General features: G+C 41.8%; 1 protein-coding gene and 1 non-coding gene across 3 annotated transcripts in view; both read left to right on the top strand.

Annotated features, from left to right (window-relative positions):
- The window catches only part of CCNY (cyclin Y), a 170,603-nt gene that overhangs the window by 118,414 nt on the left and 26,603 nt on the right, over positions 1-25,586 (top strand). For both annotated transcript variants that reach the window (XM_006086704.2, XM_023752256.1), the window contains 2 exons: positions 1,405-1,462; positions 1,559-1,678. In XM_006086704.2, the coding sequence (XP_006086766.1) occupies positions 1,405-1,462; positions 1,559-1,678 (178 nt within the window). The remainder of the gene's footprint in view (positions 1-1,404; positions 1,463-1,558; positions 1,679-25,586) is intronic.
- On the top strand, positions 16,300-16,401 carry LOC111825525. The gene has a single exon (XR_002828706.1). It is a non-coding gene; the product is annotated as a U6 spliceosomal RNA (small nuclear RNA).

A 25,586-nucleotide genomic window follows, 5' to 3' on the forward strand; every position in this document is an offset into this window, starting at 1 on the left:
TCTCACATAGCACCTTGAGTAATCTTGCAGAGGCAGTTAGTGAGCTGAGGCATGGGTTAATTTCTCATAGCTGGGGTTCTTATAAAAGGAAGTGTCACCACGTGCACCAGAAGGAGCCATCTTTATGTTTTCAGACTCCACTATCAGGTCCTACCTGGTTGAACCTGTCTTTACTGGCATTTATCTAAATCAGAGGTGGGGAACCTTTTTTCTGCCAAGCGCCATTTGGATATTTATAACATCATTCCCGGACCATACAAAATTATCAACTTAAAAATTAGCCTGCTATATTTGGTCAAACATTTAATTAACTCACCCCTAATGCCTTGGCAGGGCCAGACCAAAGGATTTCCAGGGCCGAGGCCTGAGGGCTGGAAGTTCCCCACTCTTGATCTAAATCTTTGCTACCTGTGTTCCTGCAGGCTAGTGAAAATAAGCACAGGTATGAATGCCCAAAGCTTTAAAAACAATCGATAATGCACATTGAGTTGTTCTGTTGAGATCTTTCTCTTTTATTTTTGTGTAGACAGTAAATTCATAGAGCAGAAACTGTAGTGTTTACCACCATGGTTGTGTGTTAGGGACTGGTCTGAAGTCTTCTATTCACAACCCTAATTGACATTGGAAGCACAGACTATGGAAATGATATGTTGTTACCAAAAGCAGTGGTTTCCAAATATGGTTTGTAAAGAAAAGTTTTTAGGCAAAATTCAACAGATGAAAAGCAGAGCTGTCTATGGTGAGGTATGAATAGTCCCTGCAGGACAGCTGCCTGAGGCACTGTGCTTAGAGTGAAAGCCATCACTTTACATGGAGCAACCAGCCATTTTTTTTTTATAGGTTTATAGGTTATTGAGTTGAGCTTTTCTATGCATCACCTCATTTTTTCAGTACAAAATTGTGAAACTCTTAATGAAATGTTAATTTTGCATGTTGTTAAACTCTTCAGATTAATCTTTAGGATACATTGAATGTTCATTTTACCTTTGGACTTCTTGTCAACCACAACATACTACTAGTTTAAGTAGATCTGTCAGCCTTTGCTCAAGAAACAAGATGTTAGTGGGGGCGGGATGGAGGGAGTCAATGGGGGAAAAAGGGATGACATTTGTAATTTCAACAATAAAGATAAATTTAAAAAAAACACAAGATGTTAAATTTAGATTTGGTTCATTTGAAAACTCAGAAAATAAAAATTTGAATTCTCACACAAGTTAATTTATAACCTTTATTTCATGGACTGTTCAAAAATTATCTAATACTGTACCCAAGTAAAACAAATTATTATTCGCTGCCTTCTCTTTCTTGAAATAACAGTTGAATCAAAATATATTTTGTTTTATTTTGAAGGACACTCATTCTTGCAGAAAGTAAACTCCATTTTCTATTAATTTTCCCCACCAGAGACCCAGATGGAAGGATGCTCTTAGATATTTTTGATGAAAACCTTCATCCTCTTTCGGTAATCTCCTCCTCCTCGTGTTTCATGATATTGTTTAATTATTTCTCTTTTGCTCTTATTGGGTGGCCTGGCATCTGAAAATATTTTTTTCCCCAGAAATCTGAAGTGCCACCAGATTATGACAAACACAACCCAGAGCAGAAGCAGATTTACCGGTTTGTTCGGACACTGTTCAGTGCTGCTCAACTGACGGCTGAATGTGCCATTGTCACTCTGGTGAGTGCCCTCAGGAGACCGCCATCCAGTACTTGAGTGAAGTGGTGCATAGGGACTCTAATCAGGTATCCTAAGGACACTGTAGTTTCTCCTTTGGCATTAGAGTAGGGAGCTCCTAAAAGAAGGTGTAAAGTCTATTCCACAGTCCCCTTGAAAGTCAGTTGTACAATCACATTCAAAACCAATAAATGTTGAAACCTTAAATGCAGGTAAGTAAGACAAGGCTTCCCCCTCCCTATGAATGTCCAGATTTCCTGTTGTTGATGTCTACTAAAGTTTTAATGACAGTCATAGGATAAACACATACATCCAACATGAATACCTATATAGGAAGGAGTGTATATTGCTACCTTCTCTTTTCTGTTTTGTGTAAATAATGTGTTTCTAAGATATTCAAAGACAACTTGGAGGTAATCTGCACTTTCAGGCTCAAACAAGAGATAAAAATCTTTACTATTACTTAGATTTTTATAACTTTAGGGACTATTTAGGTGAAATATCATTTGGGAAATAGATTTGACAATGGAACCCATTGTCACTGACCTTTTACATTGTGAGCAAATCAGATAATGAGTTGTCCTGGAGGGGACAGAAAGGCATTCCCTGGAGCTTCTTAGAAGAGATGATTGTTAAATAGAAAGTTTACAGGCCACTTGAGGACCCTTTGTGTCTCTGTCACACTGAGAGCTCTGTGCTCTACTGCTAATGAAACAGTAAACCTGTTCATTTATTCATTCATTAATTCATGCCTTTGTTAATTTCTTCTCTCCTTGAACCTCCTCCTAATGGCTAAAACAGGCATTCATTACTAGGCAATTTGGATGATTTAGGCTCTTATGTCACAATTGAGAAGAAAATTTATTGCTCAGCTTTGTTATCTTAGAGGTTTTCATGTTCTTAAAAAACACAACAGGGTTGAAATTTTTATGTAGAGGAATTGCAATGAAGAGAAGAGTAAGAAAATGGGGTGAAACCATGGATGAAATTAGTACTAAGATTCATACCATGAAGAAATGATTTATTTTTAAGCTACTGCTGGTGGCATTTGGTGGGGATTTTTTTACCTTTAATTCTTAAGAAAATTAGACCTGACTGACCTGATAGTGCCTCATTGCTTAGATTTATTAGCATGAAGGTAAGATTTTTCATCCCTGCAGCTTCCCCAGTTTCTGCAAAGATGTTGAGAGACTATCTGAAGTGCATTTTCGTCTTCAATCAGTTAACTCATGTCTTTGGAGTTTTATAGGACTGGTGCATACTTGTCAGACATTTGTTAACTACTGAAGTCTTCACCCATCCTATTAGATAAACTGGTAGCTTAGCAGGAGATTAGCGTATATTCGGGTCTTGTTGGTTACAACCTAAGGATGAGCAGTTGTGGGATTCTACATGGTGGGTACAGCACTGCAGACCAACTCTCTGGTGGCTGCTGCTTGTGATAACCTGAATGGTGAGGGGAGGTTTTTTTCCCCTGGGGTCGTGTCTCACCACACTGAAGAATAAGCTCCAGGAACCAGAAAATTTAAGCAAAAGTGTGGAAAATTTATTACAAGCAGTCAGACTCCCCTCACCGGGAGGAAGGCCCCATAATGGGCTGCCTCTGAAGCCTTGTACTCTAGGGGTATATATTTGCTACAAGCCTGCTCTGTATCTACCTGTGTGGCCACTTGATTGATTCCCTCATTGTTCTTGCCCAGCAGTGGACCTGAACTTTCTCTTTTCTTTGTTCCTATGCGTCAGTACACCTTGTTGCTGCAGGCCCTCCCTTGGCTTCCCATGCCTCCCGCTCTGTGTCTAAAAACATTCTATTATTTCAGCATGGTTGGTTTCTGTGATTAGGCTTGCTCAAACTGCCATGTCTACCCCTGCCTTTGTTTCCCATTGGACCCCTGCCCTGTCTGCCTGTGTTTCAAGTTAATTGCTCTCACTTGCATTGACTGAGAGTCAGCCTGCATGCCTGTGGGCAGACAGATGCATGCTCTGAACCAGACCCTGTGTGATAATGCTTTCCTTTTCTTGTGCCCGCTAGACTTAGAAACAGCAGAACATTTCCTATATAGAGTTGACAGAGATGCACTAATCTCTGCTTTTCTCCTGTATTCTCTTGACATCTTGGCATGCTTCCCAGGAGGAAATGGTGGGGGAAAGGGTGGGAAGGACAGCAGTTAACCTTGGCCCTGTTTCCCACAAAGAAACAAGATTGGAACCTGCCTGTGGTAAGAGAGCTTCCAAGACCTTCAAACACCCAGCACCTACTAAACCCAAAGCAAATATTTCACAGCTTAATTAACTTCATTTTAAAAGAGTAACAATAGCCGAAACTGGTTTGGCTCAGTGGATAGAGCGTCGGCCTGGGGACTGAAAGGTCCCAGGTTCGATTCCGGTCAAGGGCATGTACCTTGGTTGGGGCACATCCCCAGTGGGAGATGTGCAGGAGGCAGCTGATCGATGTTTCTCTCTCATCGATGTTTCTAGCTCTCTATCTCTCTCCCTTCCTCTCTGTAAAATATCAATAAAATATATTTAAAAAAAAATAAAAGAGTAACAATAACTTAATTTCACTAAATACATTCATTTAGCCTTATAGGATATGCTAAAGCTTTCCTATTGATACTGACGTGAGGAAATTAAAAATGAGGGTGAGGTCATAGAATTGCACCTTGCTGAGTTATAAGGGCACTTTGTGGGAAGCCAGAGTTGGGTGAAAGGCCATAGAATCCAATTGCCCTTCTGCCCCTTTCTCTCAGGAGTTACTTTAGCTGGTTTATCCTTAAAGCCATGTAGTAGTTGGGACTAAAATATAGTTCACTGTCTGCCTAACCCAGGGATTTTAATTACTATGAGGATAAGAAACCTACACAAAGAGGCCAAGGCTGGAGGTTTATTGGAAAGTCCTGGGTCCCATAGATCTCTTGTCCTCTAGAATGGAAGTACCTCAGGCTGTATAATGAGATCAACAGGTTCTTCTCTCCTTCCCTGCTCTTCAGGGTCTGCCTCATCATGCCTCTACTCCTTCCTGCTGGTCTTCAGCATTAATTTTCAGTTTGACTTCTGGTTGTTTGAACTAGGAAAGTGTTGCTGGAAGAAATAGGATTCTTCCATGGTATCATGGGAAATGCATTTTAAGGAGGGTTTGAGGTGCAGTGACAAGATTTACTGGAGGGGCACACAGGACATAGATACCCCTGAAGAGGATGCCACACTGCCTCATCCATGACCAGGTGGCTCAGCTCCAAATTGCGGCAGATGTCCATCCTCTGGAGCCGCAGGCCCACACTTGTCCCCACTGAGCCCGGGAGGAGGGTTGTGGTCCAGAGATGCTGTGCCATTACCCTAGCGTTGGCATCCAAAGCTTCAGTAGTCTAGCTTAGTCTCATTCCTCTCTGGTTCACTTTCCATGCTGTGCTTTGGCCTGCCACGATGGTTGCTACACCCAGGCCTTTGAGGCTGAATGGAGAGAGAGCGCCCCCTATGTCTTTGTTAAGCTTTGATTATTTTTCTTTGGACTGGGGAGAGAGCAGGATTTCTTTCAATCTATCCAATCTCTTTCCTGGATCTTCTGGGGTTTTGTTCCCTTACCCTATCTGTTCTTTTTCTCAGATTTTCCCAGGCTAGACACCTCCCTTTATGGTCACTATTTTGGCTCCTATTGCGAATGCCTCATAGTTTTGCCTCCTCATCTGGCTTGTGCTGTGCATGTCTCAGGTGTGGGACAGCCTATTGTTCCTTGGATAGATTGGAAAGTCAATCTTTCCTGTACACTCAGATGCCTGGAGTGACTGTGAAGCTACTTCTTCCTAGTTAATCTGGCTTAATGTCTGACTTTATATGCTGTCTTCCTTTGTTAATAACTAACTAGCTGCCTATACTAACAGAAGTAACCGTCCTAACCTTGACTCTACATCACTTTTTCATTTAAGTCCCAACACTGGCTAATTTTGTCTCTTATATTTAGTTCAGATTTTGGAGAGGGGATTAATTTTGATTTGATCCATCAGTGATTGGCTTAGTTCCTTTGGAGTCAGATGTTCATCCTTAACATAATCAATTGTGACTCAGAGGTGACAGGAGAAAGAGGCCCAGGGCTTTGGCCTAAGCCATTATTTTTCTTACTCTGTAAACTCCTCTGGCTTAAAACCTCCAGTGGTTCCCCATCTTGCTCAAAGGAAGCCACAAAGAAAGCCCTGACATGCCCCATAGGGCCCCAGCAGGATCAGGCCTCATTTTCATCTCAACTCAGCTGTCACCACTACTCCTTCTGGTCATTCTGTTCCAGCCACTATGGCACCCAGACACATAGCTACCTCACGACTTTGGCACTTGACACCTGCCTGGAATCCTCTTTCCCAGATATGCATATGGTACCTCCTTGCCTTCCTTCAAGTCTTTGCTCAGAGAGCATATCAGTAGGGCCATGGTATATTGAATTGTAACTTCCCTTTTCCTTCCTCCCTCCTCATTTCCTTCCTATCATTTCTTGCTTTGTTTTTCTCCACAGCACTTACCACCAATTAATTCTTTAGATTTTACTCATTATTTCATTTATTTTGTCTTTAACCTCTATGATTAATGATTTTCTATCTTTTTGTCTTTTTTGTTTTGGTTTACTGCAATATGACCAGCATCTAGAAAACATCCTGATACATAATAAATGTTCAGTAAATATCTATTAAATGTGCAAAGTAAGCATGGTAATGACTACCTACTAGCTGAAGTAAATAAAGATGTTATTGATGTGCCCCACACTTTTTCTGAAACATAAGGAACATTCCGTAGCTGTTTGCTAGAGTCTTCCTCTTCCCCAGTAGTGGTTTAAACTCATATTCTGCTGTTTCACTGCTTAAGTTAGTAAGATGAGCTTTCTGAAGGAAGGGTGGCAAAGTCTTTAGCTGTGGGGACATTATCAGACAGGCCCCTTACTGAGTGTGCTGACAACGTTGGTTCTATCTGCACAGCTGTGGTGATGGTGATGGGTGATGGGAGGGAGAGAGGAAGTTAGTAATGGATGGAGTTAGGCATAAACAAGAGGGGAATCAAGAAGAAATGGAGGTGGCAAAGTGAGAACTAACAAGACAAGAGGAAAGATATATTACCTTTCTATTAATTATTTTTTATTATATTTATAGCTTTATTAAAATACAGTTCACATACCATATAATGCACCCATTTAACATGAACACTATAGTAGTTTTTAATATATGGTACAACCATCCACAACCTAATTTCAGAATATTTTTGTCACCTTGTAAAGATACCCCTAATCCTTTACCAGTTACTCTTTATTCCTAATCCCCACCCCAGAACTGGGTAGCTACTACTAGGTGTACCGGTTAATAATGGCAGATTTTGTAATCAAAGAAAACATGATAATTTCAAGCGAAACATCAAAAGTACTTTATTCAAAGTAATGTCCATTGCTAGCTACACATTTCCCCCATCTTTCAGTTGATTTGTGGATACCATCCCAATAGAACTTTTCTTGTTTTGAGGCAAACCATTCACAGACCCAATTTTCCACTTCTTCGTACGTTTTGAAGTGCTGCTCAGAAAGTGCGTGTGCCACAAATCGGAAAAAGTGGTAATCTGAAGAAGCAAGGTCTGGTGAATACGGCGAGTGGGTTAATACTTCCCAGGCAAGATCTTTTAATGTGTCTTTAACTGGTTTTGAAGTGTGTGATGGTGCATTATCATGAAGCAAAATTACTTTGCCGTGTCTTCTGACACATTCTGGTCATTTCACGATCAAAGCGTGGTTGAAATTGATTATTTGTTGTCAGTAGCGATCAGTATTAACGGTTTCACCTGGTTTTAGAAGCGCATAATACACCACACCTTCCTGGTCCCACCAAATGCAGAGCATTGTCTTCTTTCCGAAGCGATTTGGCCTTGCAGTCGATGTTGATGGTTGACCTGGACCAACCCATGATTTTGTGCGTTTTGGATTCTCAAAATAAATCCACTTTTCATCGCCAGTCAATTCGATGCAAAAAAGACTTTCTTTTATGCCGTTGAAGCAACATTTTACTGATGACTTTTCAGTTTTCCATTTGTCTTTCATTCAGTTGATGTGGCACTCATTTTCCTTCCTTTAAAATCTTTCCCATTGCTTGTAAACGATTGGAAATTGTTTGCTGAGCAACTTTTAATCTTTCTGCAAGTTGTTTTTGAGTTTTACACGCATCTTCATCCAATCATGCTTGTAATTGTTGGTCTTCAAACTTTTTCAGTTGACCTGGACGTTCTTTATCTTTCACATGGAAATCATCACTTTTAAAGCATTTAAACCAGCATTCACAAGTATTTTGAGATGGAGCATGTTCACCATTAGCTTCCCAAAGTATACGATAACTTTCAGCAGCACTTTTCTTTAAAGTAATGAATTAAAACTTATCACAAATGCTCTTTTTTTGGCACTAAATTTGACATGTTTAAGTGTAAAAATGTCTGTGATATTAACACCTTCAGCAAATTTGACATATGAAGTTTTGAAGCTTGCTATCAATACAACAAAATAGCATACATATTAAATTGCATATATATCAACATGTGTAACTCCATCTATTGAGAAAAATCCGCATTATTAACTGGTACACCTAGTAATTTAGTTCTTGTCTCTGTAGATTTGCCTGCTCTAGACAATTCACATAAATGGATTCATATAATATGTGATCTTTTGTGATTGGCTTCTTTTCATTTACCAAATGTCTTCAAAGTTCATCCACATTTTAACATGTATAATATTTCATTCATTTTTATTTCCAAATAATATTCTATTGTATAGGTATACTCATTTTGTTTATTGGTTGATGAACACTCGAGTTGTTTCTGCTTTTTAGCCATTACAGATCATGCTTTTGTGAACATTTGTGCACACATTTTTGAGTGTGCATATCTCTTGGTATACACCTAGAAATGGAATTGTTAGGTCAGATGGTAAATCTATGTTTAACTTTTTGAGCAACAGCCTGACTGTTTTCCAATGTGACTGCACCATTTTATATTCCCACTAGAGGCCTGGTGCAGGAATTCATGCACGGGTGGGGTCCAGCTGGCCCGCCCTGATGGGTGCCCATTGGGCAGGGCCGGCCATGGGGTCTAATGTTGGAAGCTATAGCTTTCCCCAGCTAGACCTAATTTACTTTAAGGATGGCCAAAAGAAAACACACAACAGAATTGTTTTGCATTTCACGTGCCATGAGATGAAGTTGTTTATGTGTTGTTTGCAAACATATATCAAGATGGATAATGGCCCTTTAATGATTTTTGCGTTCTTCCTGGGGCTCTGCCCTCAGTTTCCCAATATGATCTTCATGTTTGTTTGTTTAAAAGTTTTTCTGTTTTAGAATGTGCCTACCCTTTGCTGTTGCTCCTGGCAGACTGCAGGTCCTCTTTGCCGCCCCTTTTAAAGAGAGAATGAAAGCTCACCTAATCTACAAGGCACCACAATTTCACAAAATCCCCACCCAGCCTCTCTACATTCCTTAGCAAAGTGCTGCCATCTCATTAATGCTTAGATCATCTTTTTGGCTAACTTGAAAGGTCTCCTGGGGCTGTGGGCCATGGAGGGAGAATTCTACACCTTGGCTGTAGTATTAACAGAGTCCTCTGGAGACTGGTTAGGGACAGAAGGGACTGATATTTATTTTCTTGTGGTTTCACTAAATGTACATGCACCAAGGAGCCAGGCAGTGATTTAGGGGTGTTGGGGGCCCATCGGGGGCCGAGCCAGCAGGGGGAGGGGCCCGATTGGGGCCCAGATCAGGCTGGTTGGCTGCCACAATGTGTCATAGCCACCAGTCATTCTGGTCATTCCACCTTAATGGTTGCTGGGTTTTTATTTATATACTAGAGGCCCGGTGCACAAAAATTTGTGCACTGGGGGGGGGGTGGTCCCCTCAGCCCGGCCTGTGCCCTCTCGCAGTCTGGGACCCCTCGGGAGATAACGACCTGCTGGCTTCGGCCTGCTCCCGGGTGGCAGAGGGCAGGCCCAATCCCTAGGTGCAGCCCTTGGTCTAGCTCAGAGCAGGGCCGATTGGGGAGTTGGGGCGCCACCCCCTGTCATGCACAGAGCAGGGCGGATCGGGAGGTTGCGATGCCACCCCTAGTCACGCTCAGGGTAGGGCCGATTGGGGGGGTTGGGGCACCGCCCCCTGTCACACTCAAGGCAGGGTCGATGGGGAGGTTGCGGCGCCACCCACTGTCACACACAGAGCGGGGCCGATCAGGGGGTTGGGGCGCTGCCCCCTGTCACTCACAGAGCAGGGCCCATCAGGAGGGTTGGGGCTCCGTACCCTGTCATGCACAGAGCAGGGTCGATCAGGGGGTTGGGGAGCTCCCCCCGTCACGCACAGAGCAGGGCCAATCAGGGGGTTGAGGAGCTCCCCCCGTCACTCACAGAGTAGGGCCGATAGGGGAGTTGGTGCACCGCCCCCTGTCACACACAGAGCACGGCGGATCAGGGTGTTGGGGCGCCGCCACTGTCACACTCAGGGCAGGGCCGATGGGGAGGTTATGGCTCTACCCCGTCACACACAGAGCAGGGCCCGTGGGGGGGGGGGGGCGCCACACCCTGTCACACACAGAGCTGCAGGGCGATCAGGGGGTTGGGAAGCTCCCCCCTATCAGGCACAGAGCAGGGCTGAGCAGTGGGTTGGGGCGCCTTCCCCTGTCACGAACAGAGCAGGGCGGATAGGGAGGTTGTGGCCCCGCCCCCTGTCACACACGTTGCCGCAGGGCGATCAGGGGGTTTGGGCGCTGCCCCCTGTCACACTGATCCCGGTGCTGGGAGGCCTCGCGGCTCCGCTGATCCCGGTGCTGGCAGGCATATTACCCTTTTACTATATAAAATAGAGGCCTGGTGCACGGGTGGGGGCCGGCTGGTTTGCCCTGAAGGGTGTCCTGGATCAGGGTGGGGGTCCCGCTTGGGTCCCTGGCTAGCCTGGGTGAGGGGATGATGGCTGTTTGCAGCTGGTCACACCCCCTTCAGGATGGGGGTCCCCACTGGGGTGCGTGGCCAGTCTGGGTGAGGGGCTGAGGGCCGTTTTCAGGCTGGCGGGTGACTAAAGCTCCCAACCGCTCCTTTTTTTCTTTTTTTCTTTTATTCTGGGCCAGCTTTAGCTCTGAGGCTTGGCTCCAGCTCTGAGGCCTCGGCTGCTGAAAGCAGGTATCTGGTTTGTTTGGGTTCTATAATTGAAACACTGTTTCAACTCCAGCTCTGAGATCCCGGCTGGCTGAACGCAGGTTACTGGGGTTTTGTTTAGCTTCTATATTTGTAACAATGTTTCAAACTGCAAGCTCAGAGGCCGGCAGCCACAGGCGGGGAACGTTGGCTTCCTCCGTCACTGAAGCAAGCAAGCCTCATGTTCGCTTCAAGCTACCTGGCTGCCGGCCGCCATCTTGGCTGGCAGTTTATTTGCATATCGCCCTGATTAGTCAATGGGAAGGGTAGCGGAGATATGGCTAATTACCATGTTTCTCTTTTATTAGATAGGATACACACACACACACACACACACACACTAGAGGCCCAGTGCACAAAATTCGTGCACTTGCGGGGGGAGTCCCTTAGCCTGGCCTGTGCCCTCTCGCAGTCTGGGAGCCTGCGGTGATGTCTGACTGACAGCTTAGGGGCAGTCGGACATCCTTAGCGCTGCTGCGGAGGCAGGAGAGGCTCCCGCCACCGCTGCTGCACTCACAAGCCGTGAGCCTGGCTCAGGGCTTCTGGCTGAGTGGCACTCCCCCTGTGGGAGTGCACTGAGCACCAAGGGGCAGCTCCTGCGTTGAGCGTCTGTCCCCTGGTGGTCAGTGCGCATCATGGCAACCCATCATTCCGTGGTTTGGTTGATTTGCATGTTAGCCTTTTATTATATAGGATTAGCAATGTTATAAGTAAGGGTTCCGGTTTCTATACATCATATTCTTTTTTTTTTTTTTTTTAATATATTTTATTGATTTTTTACAGAGAGGAAGGGAGAGAGATAGAGAGCCAGAAACATCGATGAGAGAGAAACATCGATCAGCTGCCTCCTGCACATCTCCCACTGGGGATGTGCCCGCAACCCAGGTACATGCCCTTGACCGGAATCGAACCCGGGACCTTTCAGTCCGCAAGCCGACGCTCCATCCACTGAGCCAAACCGGTTTCGGCTATACATCATATTCTTGTCAACACTTCCTAATGTCTTTTTTATTTTTGCCATTCTGGTGGATATGGAGTGATACCTTGTAGTTTTAATTTATATTTCCCTAATGATTAATGTGGTTTGTGGGCATTTGTGTAACTTCTTTGGAGAAATATCTATTTAGATCTTTTACACATTTTAAAATTTGGGTTGCTCTTATATTGTTGAATTCTGAGAGTTCTTTATATGTTTCAGGTCACAAGTCCCTTGTCAGATGTATGATTCACCAATATTTTCTCCTGTCCTCTGTATTGTCATTTCAGTTTTGTAAGCATAAGAAACAAACAAACCTGTAAAGAGGTTTTGTGAGTTTATTTGAGCCAAACTGTCGACAATTGTGTGAAAGCAGAATCTTAACCCATTGAGACAATACTCTGGAGAATGGTGGTTTTTCTCCTGTTTTTATAAATTATCATCAAAGGAGGAGATGGAAGTGGGTTAATAAAACCCATTGGTGATAGATTAAGGAGGTGGGAGAAAGCAAAGGGAGTTGCGGGGGGGACTTCTGGGATTGGATAAAAAGTAAAATGATAGACACATGCTTCTTATAGGATAGTTAACATTCAATGATTAACATGATAACAATAATAATGAGAGCCCTAACCGGTTTGGCTCAGTGGATAGAGCATCAGCCTGTGGACTCAAGGGTCCCAGGTTCGATTCCGGTCAGGGGCATGTGCCTTGGTTGCGGGCACATCCCCAGTGGGGAGTGTGCAGAAGGCAGCTGATCGATGTTTCTCTCTTGTCGATGTTTCTGGCTCTCTATCCCTCTCCCTTCCTCTCTGTGAAAAACCAATAAAATATATTTTTAAAAGAGAAAAAAGACAATAGGCTTAGAAAAGATTGAAGTTGATCTTTGTCAGGGAAGATCCTAGTATAGGACATGACTAACCACTGTAAACTGCTTTTTTTTTTATAATAAGTGTTCAATAAGTAGTAACTTTTTAAAAAATATATTTTATTGATTTTTACAGAGAGTAAGGGAGAGGGATAGAGAGTTAGAACATCAATGAGAGAGAACATCGATCAGCTGCCTCCTGCACACCCCCTACTGGGGATGTGCCCACAACCAAGGTACATGCCCTTGACTGGAATCCAACCTGGGACCCTTCAGTCTGCAGGCCGACGCTCTATCCACTGAGCCAAACCAGTTAGGGCTGTAAACTGCTTTTTAATGAAAAGGTTTTAATTTCAGACCATCCTTTGTGGTTACTCTAGTTCTCTGAGTTTACAAGACTGCCACACCAGCCTTCCCTGAATAGTTAGTTTAGCATGTGGCCCCTTTTTGTCCACAGTTTGTTTCTTTTCTTTTCTTTTTTTTTAATATTTTTTTTATTGATTTCAGAGAGGAAGGGAGAAAGAGAGAGAGATAGAAACATCAATGATGAAAGAACCACCGATTGGCTGCTTCCTGCACACCCACGTCTGGGGATCAAGCCCAAAACCCAGGCATGTGCCCTTGACTGTAATCGAACCTGGGACCCTTCAGTCCGCAGGCCGATACTTTATCCACTTAGCCAAACCAGCCAGGGCTGTCCACAGTTTCTTAATAGTATCATTTGCAACATAAGTTTTCCTTTTCATGAAGTGTAATTTATAAACTATTTAATTTTATCACTTGTGCTTTTGGTGTTATATCTAAGAAACCATTGCATAACCCAAGGTCATGTGATTTACTCATTTTTTCTTATAGGCGTTACATAATTTTAGCTCTTATATTTAGGTCTAGTATCCACTTTGAGCTATACAATTTTTTGTGAGATTGGAGTCGAAGTTCATAATTTTGCATGTATGTGATTGTCCCAGCACCATATTTTTTGGAGAGACTGTTTTTTTCTCTTTGAATTGTCACTTTTATCAAAAATCAGTTGGCCGTAAATGGGAAAATTTACTTCTACACTTTCAATTATATTCCATTGATCTATATATCTATCCTTATATCACTGTTAGAAAGAAGGAGAGCCCCAAAACCAGGAGTCCTGATAGAACACAAAGGATACTCAGGAGCCAGACAGCAAAGCAAATACCTTACGTTCTGCGGAAGGGTGCACTCCCAACACAGGGTCTGGTAAGCACACACACTGAACGGGAAGTCCACTCGGGTTTTATCCCTGACACACGTCTGTTCCTCACTCTTGATTGGTCAGAGCTTATGTTCACATTCTTTCCACAGTTGGCTAATTCAAAGGACAGGGAGGGATTGACATTTGCAATTTCAAAATGACGGCTGCTTAAAACTCCCTTCTTTGACAGAAAAGATTACTTGTTTATTCTCACAATTTCCCTCTTTCCACATTTAACTGATTTCACTCTTTTCTTCCAACTTGTTCAGCATTAGCTGACTTTCATGCTCTGTAGTGTCGGAGAAGGAGATTATTTTGCTCTTTGGTCAGTGCAGTTTCAATTAACCTTTGGATAAGACCTCTCATTCATGGGATGATATAACATCCCATCACTGTAACTCCTGACACAATTATCAAAGGGGTGAATATGGATACCCTCATTCCCTTCCACTTTCTGAACCATTGCTCTAGTAAATTGGAGAAAGGATCCTCAATTCTAGAGTTCTCAGCTCACTCATCAGCTAAAGTTGTTCATCCCTGTAGGGTCTTAGTAATGGTTCCATCTGGAGCTGTGTTGTCAGGGATGAATGTACAACACTGCCCCCCAACATTACACATACTCCTTCTTTTTCTGCCAGAATCATATTCAAGGCCATCCTGCTGGTAGCATCTAGTTGTTTAGCTATACCTTTAACTTCATCTTGAGTATAATTAACCCTTATTGGTTATAGTAAATATAATTAAGTCAATCCACATTCTTATTTACAGTGGACCACCAGAACAGGACAGATTCAAACCCTGCAGCAATTTTGTTTTTAGCCTTAAACTCATTTGGTACCCCTCTTAGAATCTATGTATATATGGGGATCAAAGGAGCCCCCTGGACTCTCTCTTCTTCCTAGTCTTGTCTGTCCATTGAAAAAGGCTAATGGTATGCCAAAGTGAAAGGGATAACCAATTGTATCAGCTCACAAGTTCCACTTTAATTGCTGAGCAAGGCCACAAGTACTGGTCCCCCCGCAATACCACCAGACATTAGCATGGGGTATTGACAGTGCAGTATGATTGGCTTCTGAGGATACTTGGGCCATTTATCCATCTAGATAAATTTCCCATAAACTCTGAGTACTGTTCTCCCTCCTCCCCCGCTCCCTCTTGAGAGGCAGGAGGTATAGTTTGTTTGAAGATGGGGGCCAGATCGTTTTGGGGGACCTTTGCTCTTTACCTCTGTTGGATGGGAACAACAGGGAGAGAGTCTTACAGGAAGTGTTTCCCCCAGGCAGTTTCCTCCTGATACAGGGCAAGCATACATTCCATCCTGTTACTGTCTCAGGTCTATCCAAATGGAAACAGGAGCACTTGGGCCTCTAGCATTCCTGCCGCTCAAGTGTAACAGTCACTTTTATTTAGCACATACAGAATATTTAACCCATTCCACCCATGCATTCGTTTCCTTATGTCCTACTTTGATGTCCTTGGGTGGGTCTACCAATCTCAGAGCAAACCTCCCTTGGGGATCTTGTTCTGTGACATCTACTCCTAAATCTAGTCCTAGCCAATCTTTTGGCCTACAGGCTGAAATATACAAGTCATTCAAGTTATCTATAGTTAAGAGCAAGGAATTACACCGTAAGTTCTGGCAAGCATAGGGAGGGGTATCTCTACATAGATGTAGTCTAGCCTTTAGGTGACTAAAGTTTTTATCTGCTGGTCGGTGTACAGCCGTCCAACCCTGGTATTGGGTGGTCCACCATACATCATTCCAGGTAGGACAAGGGGATAGACCATTCACTCCCAGTGAAACATCAGGACACATGTAAATGAAGCAGGTCTATAGCTTCCTTTGATGGTTTAGATCTCCACATAATATAACTTGGCAAGCATTAAAGTGAAGGATTATGGGCCTATTGCCCTTGGTTACATTAATCAATAACTTAACTGGGTAAGCATGATCCGGATTGTACACATTTCCCCAGCCCACATTGTAAGCCCTTGCAGTTTGCCAGAGCCCTAAAGCAAATAGAACCCAGTACATGATGGCTATTAAGACAGTTTACAGTTTCTTTAGTGTTAATTTTAAGGTGCTATATGTCCTGGTATGGCTGTCTAAGCTGAGGTGTCTCTAACTGGAGAGGCTGGTGGTTCACCCTTAATCCGAGTGTAGTGGATGCAACCTTGTTCTGCCGTCTGAACAGCAGTCTCAGTGGTAAGCAAGACAAGGTAGGATCCTTCCCAGGAAGGTTCCAACTTGTTTTCCTTCCAATTCTTGATTAGAACGTAATTTCCCGGTCAGTGGCGATGAACCAAAAACTCAGGAGGGCTTTGGACTAGGAGGCCTTTTAACCTGAGAGGGATTAGAGTTTAAGAAATTGATCTTGTGCTTGCTTCGGCAGCACATATACTAATATTGGAATGATACAGAGAAGATTAGCATGGCCCGTGCGCAAGAATGACACGCAAATTCGTGAAGCTTCCATATGGAAAGGAGGGAGGGAGGGAGGGATGGAGGGAGGGAGGGAGGGAGGGAGGGAGGAGGAAATTGGCCTTTAGTCTCCATTGTAGGAAGATCTTGAGGCATTCTAGGGCCTCTAAAGCTGATTCTAGTTCAAGAAAAAGTTTCTTTTTATTTTTTTAAAACATTTTTATTGATTTCAGAGAGGAAGGGAGAGGGGAAAGAGAGACAAAAACATCAGTGATGAGAGAGAATCATTGATCGGTCGCCCCCTGCATGCCCTCCCACTGGGGATGGAGCCCTCAACCTGGACATGTGCCCTTGACCGGAATAAAACCCGGGACCCTTCAGTACTCAGGCCAACACCCTATCCACTGAGCCAAACCAGCTAGGGCAAGAAAAAGTTTCTTAAAATTCATGCGGAATTGGCTAATTCAAAGGACAGGGAGGGGTTCACATTTGCAGTTTCAAAGTGGCGGTTGCCAAGTCATGTGAGTCAAAATGATGGCTGCTTAAAACTCCCTTCTTTAATAGAAAAGATTATTTGGTTATTCTCACAGTACCACACTATCTTGATTACCATAGCTTTGTAGTTTAAATCAGAAAGTATGATTCTCCTAACTTTGCACTTCTCTTTCAAGATTATTTAGGCTATTCTGTGGCCCTTGCATTTCCAGATGAATTTTAAAATCAGCTTGTCAGTTTCTGCAAAACAAAGAAAGAAATCAACTGGGATTTTGATAGGGCTTGCATTGAATATGTAGATCAATTTGGGCAGGATTATAGTCTGAACAATACTAAGCCTCTCATTCATGAATTTGAGGTGACTTTCCATTTTTTTAGATTTTTTTAATTTCAACAATTTTTATAGTTTTCAGTATATAGCCCTTACACTTTTTAAAGTTAAATTTATTCCTAGTTATTCAGTTTTATGCTGTTATTAAATGGAATTGTTTAAAAATATTTTTTTTATTGATTTCAGAGAGAAAGGTAGAGGGAAGAGAGACAGAAACATCAATAATGAGAGAGAATCATTGATCAGCTGCCTCCTGCATGCCCCCTGCTGGGGATCAAACCTGCAACTTAGGCATATGCCCTGACTGGGAATCGAACTGTGACCTCCTGGTTCATAGGTCACACTCAACCACTGAGCTACATTGTCTGGGCTGGAAGAGTTTTCTTAATTTCATTTTCAAATTGTTCATTGCTAGTGTATAGGAATACAATTTATTTTTATTGATTGATCTTGTATTCTTCCACATTGCTCAACTAATTTTAGTTCTATTAGTTTTTTGCTAGGTTCCTTAGAATTTTATATATACAAGATCGTGTTATCTGCAAATAGGGATAGTTTTACCTCTTCCTTTCCAATCTGGATGCCTTTATATCTTTTTCTGGTCTAATTGCCTAGAACCTCTAGCATAGTGTTGACTAGAAGTGGTGAGAGTGCTTTGTCTTGTTCTTGATCTTAGAGGGGAAACTTTCCGTCTTTCTCTATTAAATAAGATGTTGTGAGTTTTTCATAGATGCCCTTTGTCAAATTGAGGACGTTTCCTTCTGTTCCTAATTTGTAGTGTGATTTTTATCTTGAAAGAATATTGTATTCTAGCAAATGCTTTTTCTGCATCTATTGTGATTGAATTTGTGGATTTTGCCCTTTATTCTATTGATAGGTTAAATCAACCTTGCATTCCTGGGATAAATTATCCCACTTGGTCTTGGTGTATAATTGTTTTTATATGTTGCTGAACTTGGTGTGCTAGTATTTTGTTGAGGGTTTTGCATTTATATTTGTAAAGTATATATTTTGGTTTTTCTTGTGATACCTTTGGTTTTGGAATCAGCATAATATTGACTTCATAGAATGAATTGGGAAGTGTTTTTTCCAGGTTTTCCTTTTCTGAAGAATTTGTGAAGGATTGGTATTAAATCTTATTTAAATGTTTGGTAGATTTCACCACTGAAGCCACCTTAGCCAGGATTTTTCTTTGTTGGAAGTTTTTATATTACCAAATCAGTCTCTTTGCTTATTTTAGGTCTATTCCAATTATCTATTTATTCTTGAATCAGTTTGTGTCATTCTAGGAATTGGTCTATTTCATCTAAGTTAAACAGTTTGCTGGCATACACAGTTCATAGTGTTCCCTTTTAATTTTTTTTTATTTCTGTGAAGTCTATTGTAATACCCCCTTTTGTTTCTGATTTTACTAATTTTAATCTAATCTCTTTATTTTCTTTGTTGTTTTCACTAAATGACAAATTTATTGAATTTTCTGTTTTTCTGTTCTCTATTTTATTTATAGCAGAACCTCGGTTCTCAAACTTACTTCGTTCTGGAAGGCTGTTGAAGAAATGATTTGTTTGAAAACCTAATCATATTTTCCCATTAGAAATAATGTAAATTGAATTAATCTGTTCCAGACCCCTAAATGATTCCCTATTTTAAGCTTTGTTATATACAGTACATGTCTAATGCACTGTTTAATCTATAAACAAATACTTCTTTTCTTAAATTTATGGAACCACCTCCTACTAGCCTTAAAGGAATCACTTTTAGCATTCAAGGATGTCTTGCAGGTCAGCATGCAGCATCTCTGCCTGTTCATATATCACTGCCTCTGAAATGGCTATCACTGGCTAACTTGCTTTTTGTTTATCTAAATCAACAACAGTTTTTCTGCCTCTTAAGTTGTCTGTGATCATTGTTTCGTTCATATCCTTAGCAACATTAGGATTCTTGATGATTTTAAAATGTGCTAATCCGAGATTTCACCAGCAACAATAGCATTCTCTCCCTTGTTTTGTTGCCTGAGAGATGCTTTTTGTCATGCTGAGATATTAGTTTGAAAGGGTTGTCAGTGGAAAACTGAAGTTTGGTTTGACAACCCATACATTTTTTCAAGTTGTTCGAGATAGGAGATATTCAAAAAATGAAGTTTGACTCTATTTCCACTTCACTCTGTTAATTCCTTTTTCTTTCTTTTTTTTTTTTTTTTTTTGTACTTGCTTTAGGTTTAGTTTGCTCTTTTTCTTCTGGTTGCTTAAGGTGGAACGTTAGGTTATTGATTTAAGAGACTCTTTTTTTTTTTTAATGAAGAAATTTATAGAATAAACTTCCCTCTGAGTTTTAGCTGCATTGTGCATAAGTTTGGGTAGTTTTCATTTTCTTTGTTAATCTTCACCCAAGGATAAATTTTCCCATTGAGTTTTAGGAAGCATGCAAGGGAGGGGAGAGCGACAGAGAAACATTGATGTGAGAGAGACAAATCAATTGGTTGTCTCTCACATACACCCCAACCAGGGCCAGGGATTGAGCCTGCAATCAAGGTACATGCTTTGGGCCAGAATTGATCCCGCAACCCTTCAATCTGTGGACCAACACTCTAACCTCTAAGCCAAATCAACCAGGGCTAGTTTTCATTTTTATAGATGTATTTTTTAAAAGAAACTTTAAAAATTAAATTTTGGGGGGTAACATTGCTTAATAACATAAATTTGAGGTATACAGCTTTATAATACAACATCTGCTCATCACTCAAAGTCTAGTCTCCTTCCATCACCATACATTTTATTTTAGCTATACAGAAAAATTGTGAAGATAATACAGATTCCCATATACGTCATACCCATTTATTATTAACAACTATAATGTTACATTATATTATAACATCTATAATGTTATTATTAACATCTTATATTCTTTTATATATTCGTTAAAATTAATGAACTGATAGTGATGCATTATTATTAACTAAAGTTCATGCTTTATCTAGATTTCCTTAATTTTTACCCATTGTCCTTTTTCTGTTATTCCAGGATCCCATCCAGGATGCCACATTACATTTAGTTTTCATGTCTTCTTAGGCTCCTCTTGGCTATGATAATTTCTCAGGCTTTCCTTGATTTTATCCTTGACCAGCCTGCAAACAGCCATCAGCCCCTCACCCAGGCTGGCCAGGCACCCCAGTGGGGACCCCCACCCTGAAGGGGGTGTGAACAGCCTGAAAACAGCCATCAGCCCCTCACCCAGGCTGGCCAAGCACCCCAACGGGACCCCCACCCTTATCCGGGACACCCTTCTGGGCAAAACAGCCAGCCCCCACCCATGCACCAGGCCTCTATCCTATATAATAAAAGGGTAATATGCAAACTGACCCTAACAGCAGAACGACTGGGAATGACTGGTCACTATGACATACACTGACCACCAGGGGGCAGACGCTCAATGCAGGAGCTGCCCCCTGGTGGTCAGTGCGCTCCCACAGGGGGAGCTCTGCTCAGCCACAAGCCAGGCTGACGGCAGCCAGTACAGTGGTGGTGGTGGGAGCCTCTCCCGCCTCCTCAGCAGCGCTAAGGATGTCCGACTGCAGCTTAGGCCTGCTGCCAGCTGGCAAGTGGACATCCCCCAAGGGCTGCCGGGCTGCCAGAGGGATGTCTGACTGCCAGCTTGGGCCCGATCCCCCAGGGAGCGGACCTAAGCCAGCAGGTGGACACCCTCCGAGGGGTCCCAGACTGCAAGAGGGCATAGGCCCGGCTGAGGAACCCCCACCGAGTGCACAAATTTTTGTGTACCGGACCTCTAGTTTTAAATAAAAATGGGGATCGGGCCTAAACCGGCAGTTGGACATCCCCCAAGGAGTCCCAGATTGGAGAGGGTGCAGGCTGGGCTGAGGAACATCCTCTCCCCCCATTCACAAATTTCGTGCACAGGGCCTCTAGTCTATATATATAAAAGCCCAGCAACCTAAATGGCAGAATGACCACAACAACCAGCCGCTATGACATGCACTACAGTGGACAATCAGCCCAATCCAGGCCCCCATCAGCCCCCCCCAACGATCCTCCCCTGACCAGCCCGCCCCCAATTGGGCACCCATCCCAATCGGGAGCGGGGCCAGCCAGCTGGGGGGAGGGGCTTCAGGTGGTTGGCCAGTTCCGCCCTCAATCACCCCTCATTGGGGCAGGCCCTACTCGTGCAGGAATCCGTACACTGGGCCTCTAGTAATAAATAAAAATCTGGAAGTTTATTATAAGTATACACAAACTCCCCCTGGGGGGACCCCCTATTGGGAAAAACCTGCTCCCTCTCTAATGGGAAAAAAATCAGTTCTGATCTCTCAATTTCTTGGTGTATGAGTTTATAAAGGCTGGCAGCTCTTTGTCTGAATATGACCCTTTCTAATTGACTCTTTCTTAACTTATTTCCCCCGATCTCTCCTAATCCGTCACTGTCCTGTAGGATATCACTTTCAAAGTTCAAAACCCAACAGTTGCCCCCCTCTTTTTTACCCCTTATTTTATTTATTTATTTTATTTTTTATTTTTTTTATTGTTTTATTGCTTAAAGTATTACAAAAAGTATTACATATGTCTCCTTTTTTTCCCGCCCTTGACAATCGCCTGGTCTCCCCTACCCCCCAGTGTCTTATGTCCATTGGTTATGCTTATATGCATGCATACAAGACCTTCGGTTTGATCTTTAACACTCCCCTCCTGCCCCCCAACCCTCCCCAGCCTTCCCGCTGTAGTTTGACAGTCTGTTCGAGGCTGCTCTGCCTCTGTATCTATTTTTGTTCATAAGTTTATAATGGTCTTTATTATCCATAAATGAGTGAGATCATGTGGTATTTTTCCTTCATTGATTAACTTATTTCACTTAGCATAATGCTCTCCAGTTCCATCCATGCTGTTGCAAATGGCAACAATTCCTTCTTTTTTACAGCAGCATAGTATTCCATTGTGTAGATGTACCACAGTTTTCTAATCCATTCATCTACTGATGGGCACTTAGGCTGTTGCCAGATCTTAGCTATGGTAAATTGTGCTGCTATGAACATAGGGGTGCATATGTCCTTTTTGATTGGTGTTCCTGTTTTCTTGGGATATATTCCTAGAAGTGGGATCACGGGGTCAAATGGGAGTTCCGTTTTTAGTTTTTTGAGGAAACTCCATACTGTCTTCCATAGTGGCTGCACCAGTCTGCATTCCCACCAGCAGTGCAAGAGGGTTCCTTTTTCTCCACATCCTCTCCAGTACTTGTCGTTTGTTGATTTGTTGATGATAGCCATTCTGACAGGTGTGAGATGGTACCTCATTGTTGTTTTGATTTGCATTTCTCGGATGATTAGTGACTTTGAGCATGTTTTCATGTGTCTCTTGGCTTTCTGAATGTCCTCTTTTGAAAAGTGTCTATTTAGGTCCTTTGCCCATTTTTTGATTGGATTGTTTATCTTCCTTTTGTTAAGTTGTATGAGTTCCCTATAAATTTTGGAGATTAAACCCTTATTGGTGATAACATTGGCAAATATGTTCTCCCATGCAGTGGGCTTTCTTGTTGTTTTGTTGATGGTTTCTCCACAAATAAATAAAAAGCTGTGCAGAAGCTTTTTATTTTGATGTAGTCCCATTTGTTTATTTTCTCTTTAGTTTCCAATGCCCTAGGAGCTGTATCGGTGAAGAAATTGCTTCGGCATATGTCTGAGATTTTGTTGCCTATGGATTCTTCTAGTATTTTTATGGTTTCCCGTCTTACATTTAAGTCCTTTATCCATTTTGAGTTTATTTTTGTGTATGGTGTAAGTTGGTGGTCTAGTTTCATTTTCTTGCATGTATCTGTTTTCCCAACACCATTTTTTGAAGAGACTATCTTGACTCCATTGTATGTTCTTGCCTCCTTTGTCAAATATTAATTGAGCATATTGCTTCGGGCCGAATTCTGGGTTTTCTATTCTATTCCATTGATCTATATTTCTGTTCTTGTGCCAGTACCAGGCAGTTTTGAGAACAGTGGCTTTGTAATACAGCTTGATATCTGGTATTGACATCCCACCTACTTTGTTCTTTCTCAGGATTGCTGCAGCTATTCGGGTTCTTTTTTTATTCCAGATGAATTTTTGGAGAGTTCGTTCTAGGTCTGTGAAATATGCCGTTGGTATTTTAATGGGAAGTGCATTGAATTTATAGATTGCTTTGAGTAGTATGGACATTTTGATGATGTTTATTCTACCAATCCAAGAACATGGTATGTTCTTCCATCTGTTTATGTCTTCCTCTATCTCATTTTTCAACGTCCTGTAGTTTTCTGAGTGGAGGTCTTTTACCTCTTTAGTTAAGTTTATTCCTAGGTATCTTAATTTCTTTGTTGCGATGGTAAATGGGATTGTTTTTTTTTTAATCTTTCTTTCTGTAAGTTCACTATTGGTGTATAGAAATGCCATAGATTTTTGGTGTTAATTTTGTATCCTGCTACATTGCCAAATTCATTTATTAAGTCTAATAGTTTTTTGATGGAGTCTTTAGGGTTTTTTATGTACAATATCATGTCATCTGCGAATAGGGACAGTTTCACTTCTTCTTTTCCAATTTTCATGCCTTTTATTTCTTCTTCTTGTCTAATTGCAATGGCTAATACTTCCAGGACTATGTCGAACAGGAGTTGTGAGAGTGGGCATCCCTGTCTTGTTCCTGTTCTTAGGGGAAATGGTGTTAGTTTTTGTCCATTGAGTATGATGTTGGCTGTGGGTTTGTCATATATGGTTTTTATTATGTTGAGGTATGATCCTTCTTTTCCCACCTTGCTGAGAGTTTTTATCAAAAGTGGGTGTTGGATTTTGTCAAATGCTTTTTCTGCATCAGTTGATATGACTATGTGGTTTTTTTCTTTCAATTTGTTTATGTGATGTATCACGTTTATTGATTTGAGGATATTGTACCATCCTTGCATCCCTAGGATAAATCCTACTTGGTCATGGTGTATGATCTTTCTGATGTACTGCTGGATCCGATTTGCTAAGATTTTGTTGAGGATTTTGGCATCTCTGTTCATGAGGGATATTGGCCTGTAATTCTCTTTCATTGTGTTGTCTTTATCTGGTTTTGGTATGAGGGTGATGCTGGCTTCATAGAATGAGCTTGGAAGTGTTCCTTCCTCTTGAATTTTTTGTAGTAGGCTGAGGAGAGTAGGTTTTAGTTCTTCCTTGAATGTTTGGTAAAACTCCCCTGTGAAGCCGTCTGGTCCTGGGCTTTTGTTTGCTGGAAGCTTTTTGATGACTGCTTCAATTTCTTCCATAGTTATTGGCCTATTGAGATTTTTAGATTCTTCCTGATTGACTTTTTGAATGATGTATTTTTCTAGGAATATGTCCATTTCCTCCAAGTTGTCTAGTTTGTTGGAGTAGAGTTGTCCATAGTATTTTTTGACAATCATTTGTATTTCTGTGGGGCCTGTTGTTATTTCGCCTCTATCATTTCTGATTTTGTTTATTTGGGTCCTCTCTCTTTGCTTCTTGGTGAGCCTGGCTAGAGGTTCATCAATCCTGTTTATCCTTTCAAAGAACCAGCTCTTGGTTTCATTGATTTTCTGTATTGTTTTTTTGGTCTCTATGTCATTTATTTCTGCTCTGATCTTTATTATCTCCTTCCTTCTGCTCACTCTGGGCTTTTCTTGTTGCTCTCTTTCTAGTTCTTTGAGATGTAGAGTTAGATGATTTACTACCATTTTTTCTTGTTTTTTGAGATAGGCCTGTAGAGCTATAAACTTCCCTCTCAGGACTGCTTTCATTGTGTCCCATAGGTTTTGGATTGTTGTGTTCTCATTGTCATTAGTTTCCAGGATGTTTTTAATTTCTTCTTTGATCTCATTGGTAACCCAATCAATATTTAATAACATTCTATTCAGCTTCCAGGTATTTTGGGTTGTTTTTATTGTAGTTTATTTCTAATATTATGCCATTGTGGTCTGAGAAGATGCTTGGTATGATTTCAATCTTCTTGAATTTGGGGAGACTTTGTTTGTGACCCAATATGTGGTCTATTTTTGAAAATGTCCCATGAGCACTTGAGAAGAACGTATATTCCGTGGCTTTGGGGTGAAATGTTCTGAAGATGTCAATTAAGTCCATCTGATCTAGTGAGTCATTTAGGATTGCTGTTTCTTTGCCGATTTTTTGTTTAGAGGATTTATCCAGTGATGTCAGTGGTGTATTAAAGTCCCCTACTATGATTGTATTGTTGTCGATCTCTCCCTTGATATCTTCCAGGAGTTTTTTTATGTATTTGGGTGCTCCTGCATTGGGTGCATATATGTTTATCAGGGTTATATCCTCTTGTTGTATTGATCCCTTTAGTATTATGAAGTGTCCTTCCTTATCTCTTGTTATGGCCTTCACTTTGAGGTCTATTTTGTCCTATATAAGTATTGCTACCCCAGCTTT

This window comes from Myotis lucifugus, unplaced genomic scaffold (genome assembly GCF_000147115.1).
Source record: "Myotis lucifugus unplaced genomic scaffold, Myoluc2.0 scaffold_29, whole genome shotgun sequence".
Taxonomy (NCBI): domain Eukaryota; kingdom Metazoa; phylum Chordata; class Mammalia; order Chiroptera; family Vespertilionidae; genus Myotis; species Myotis lucifugus.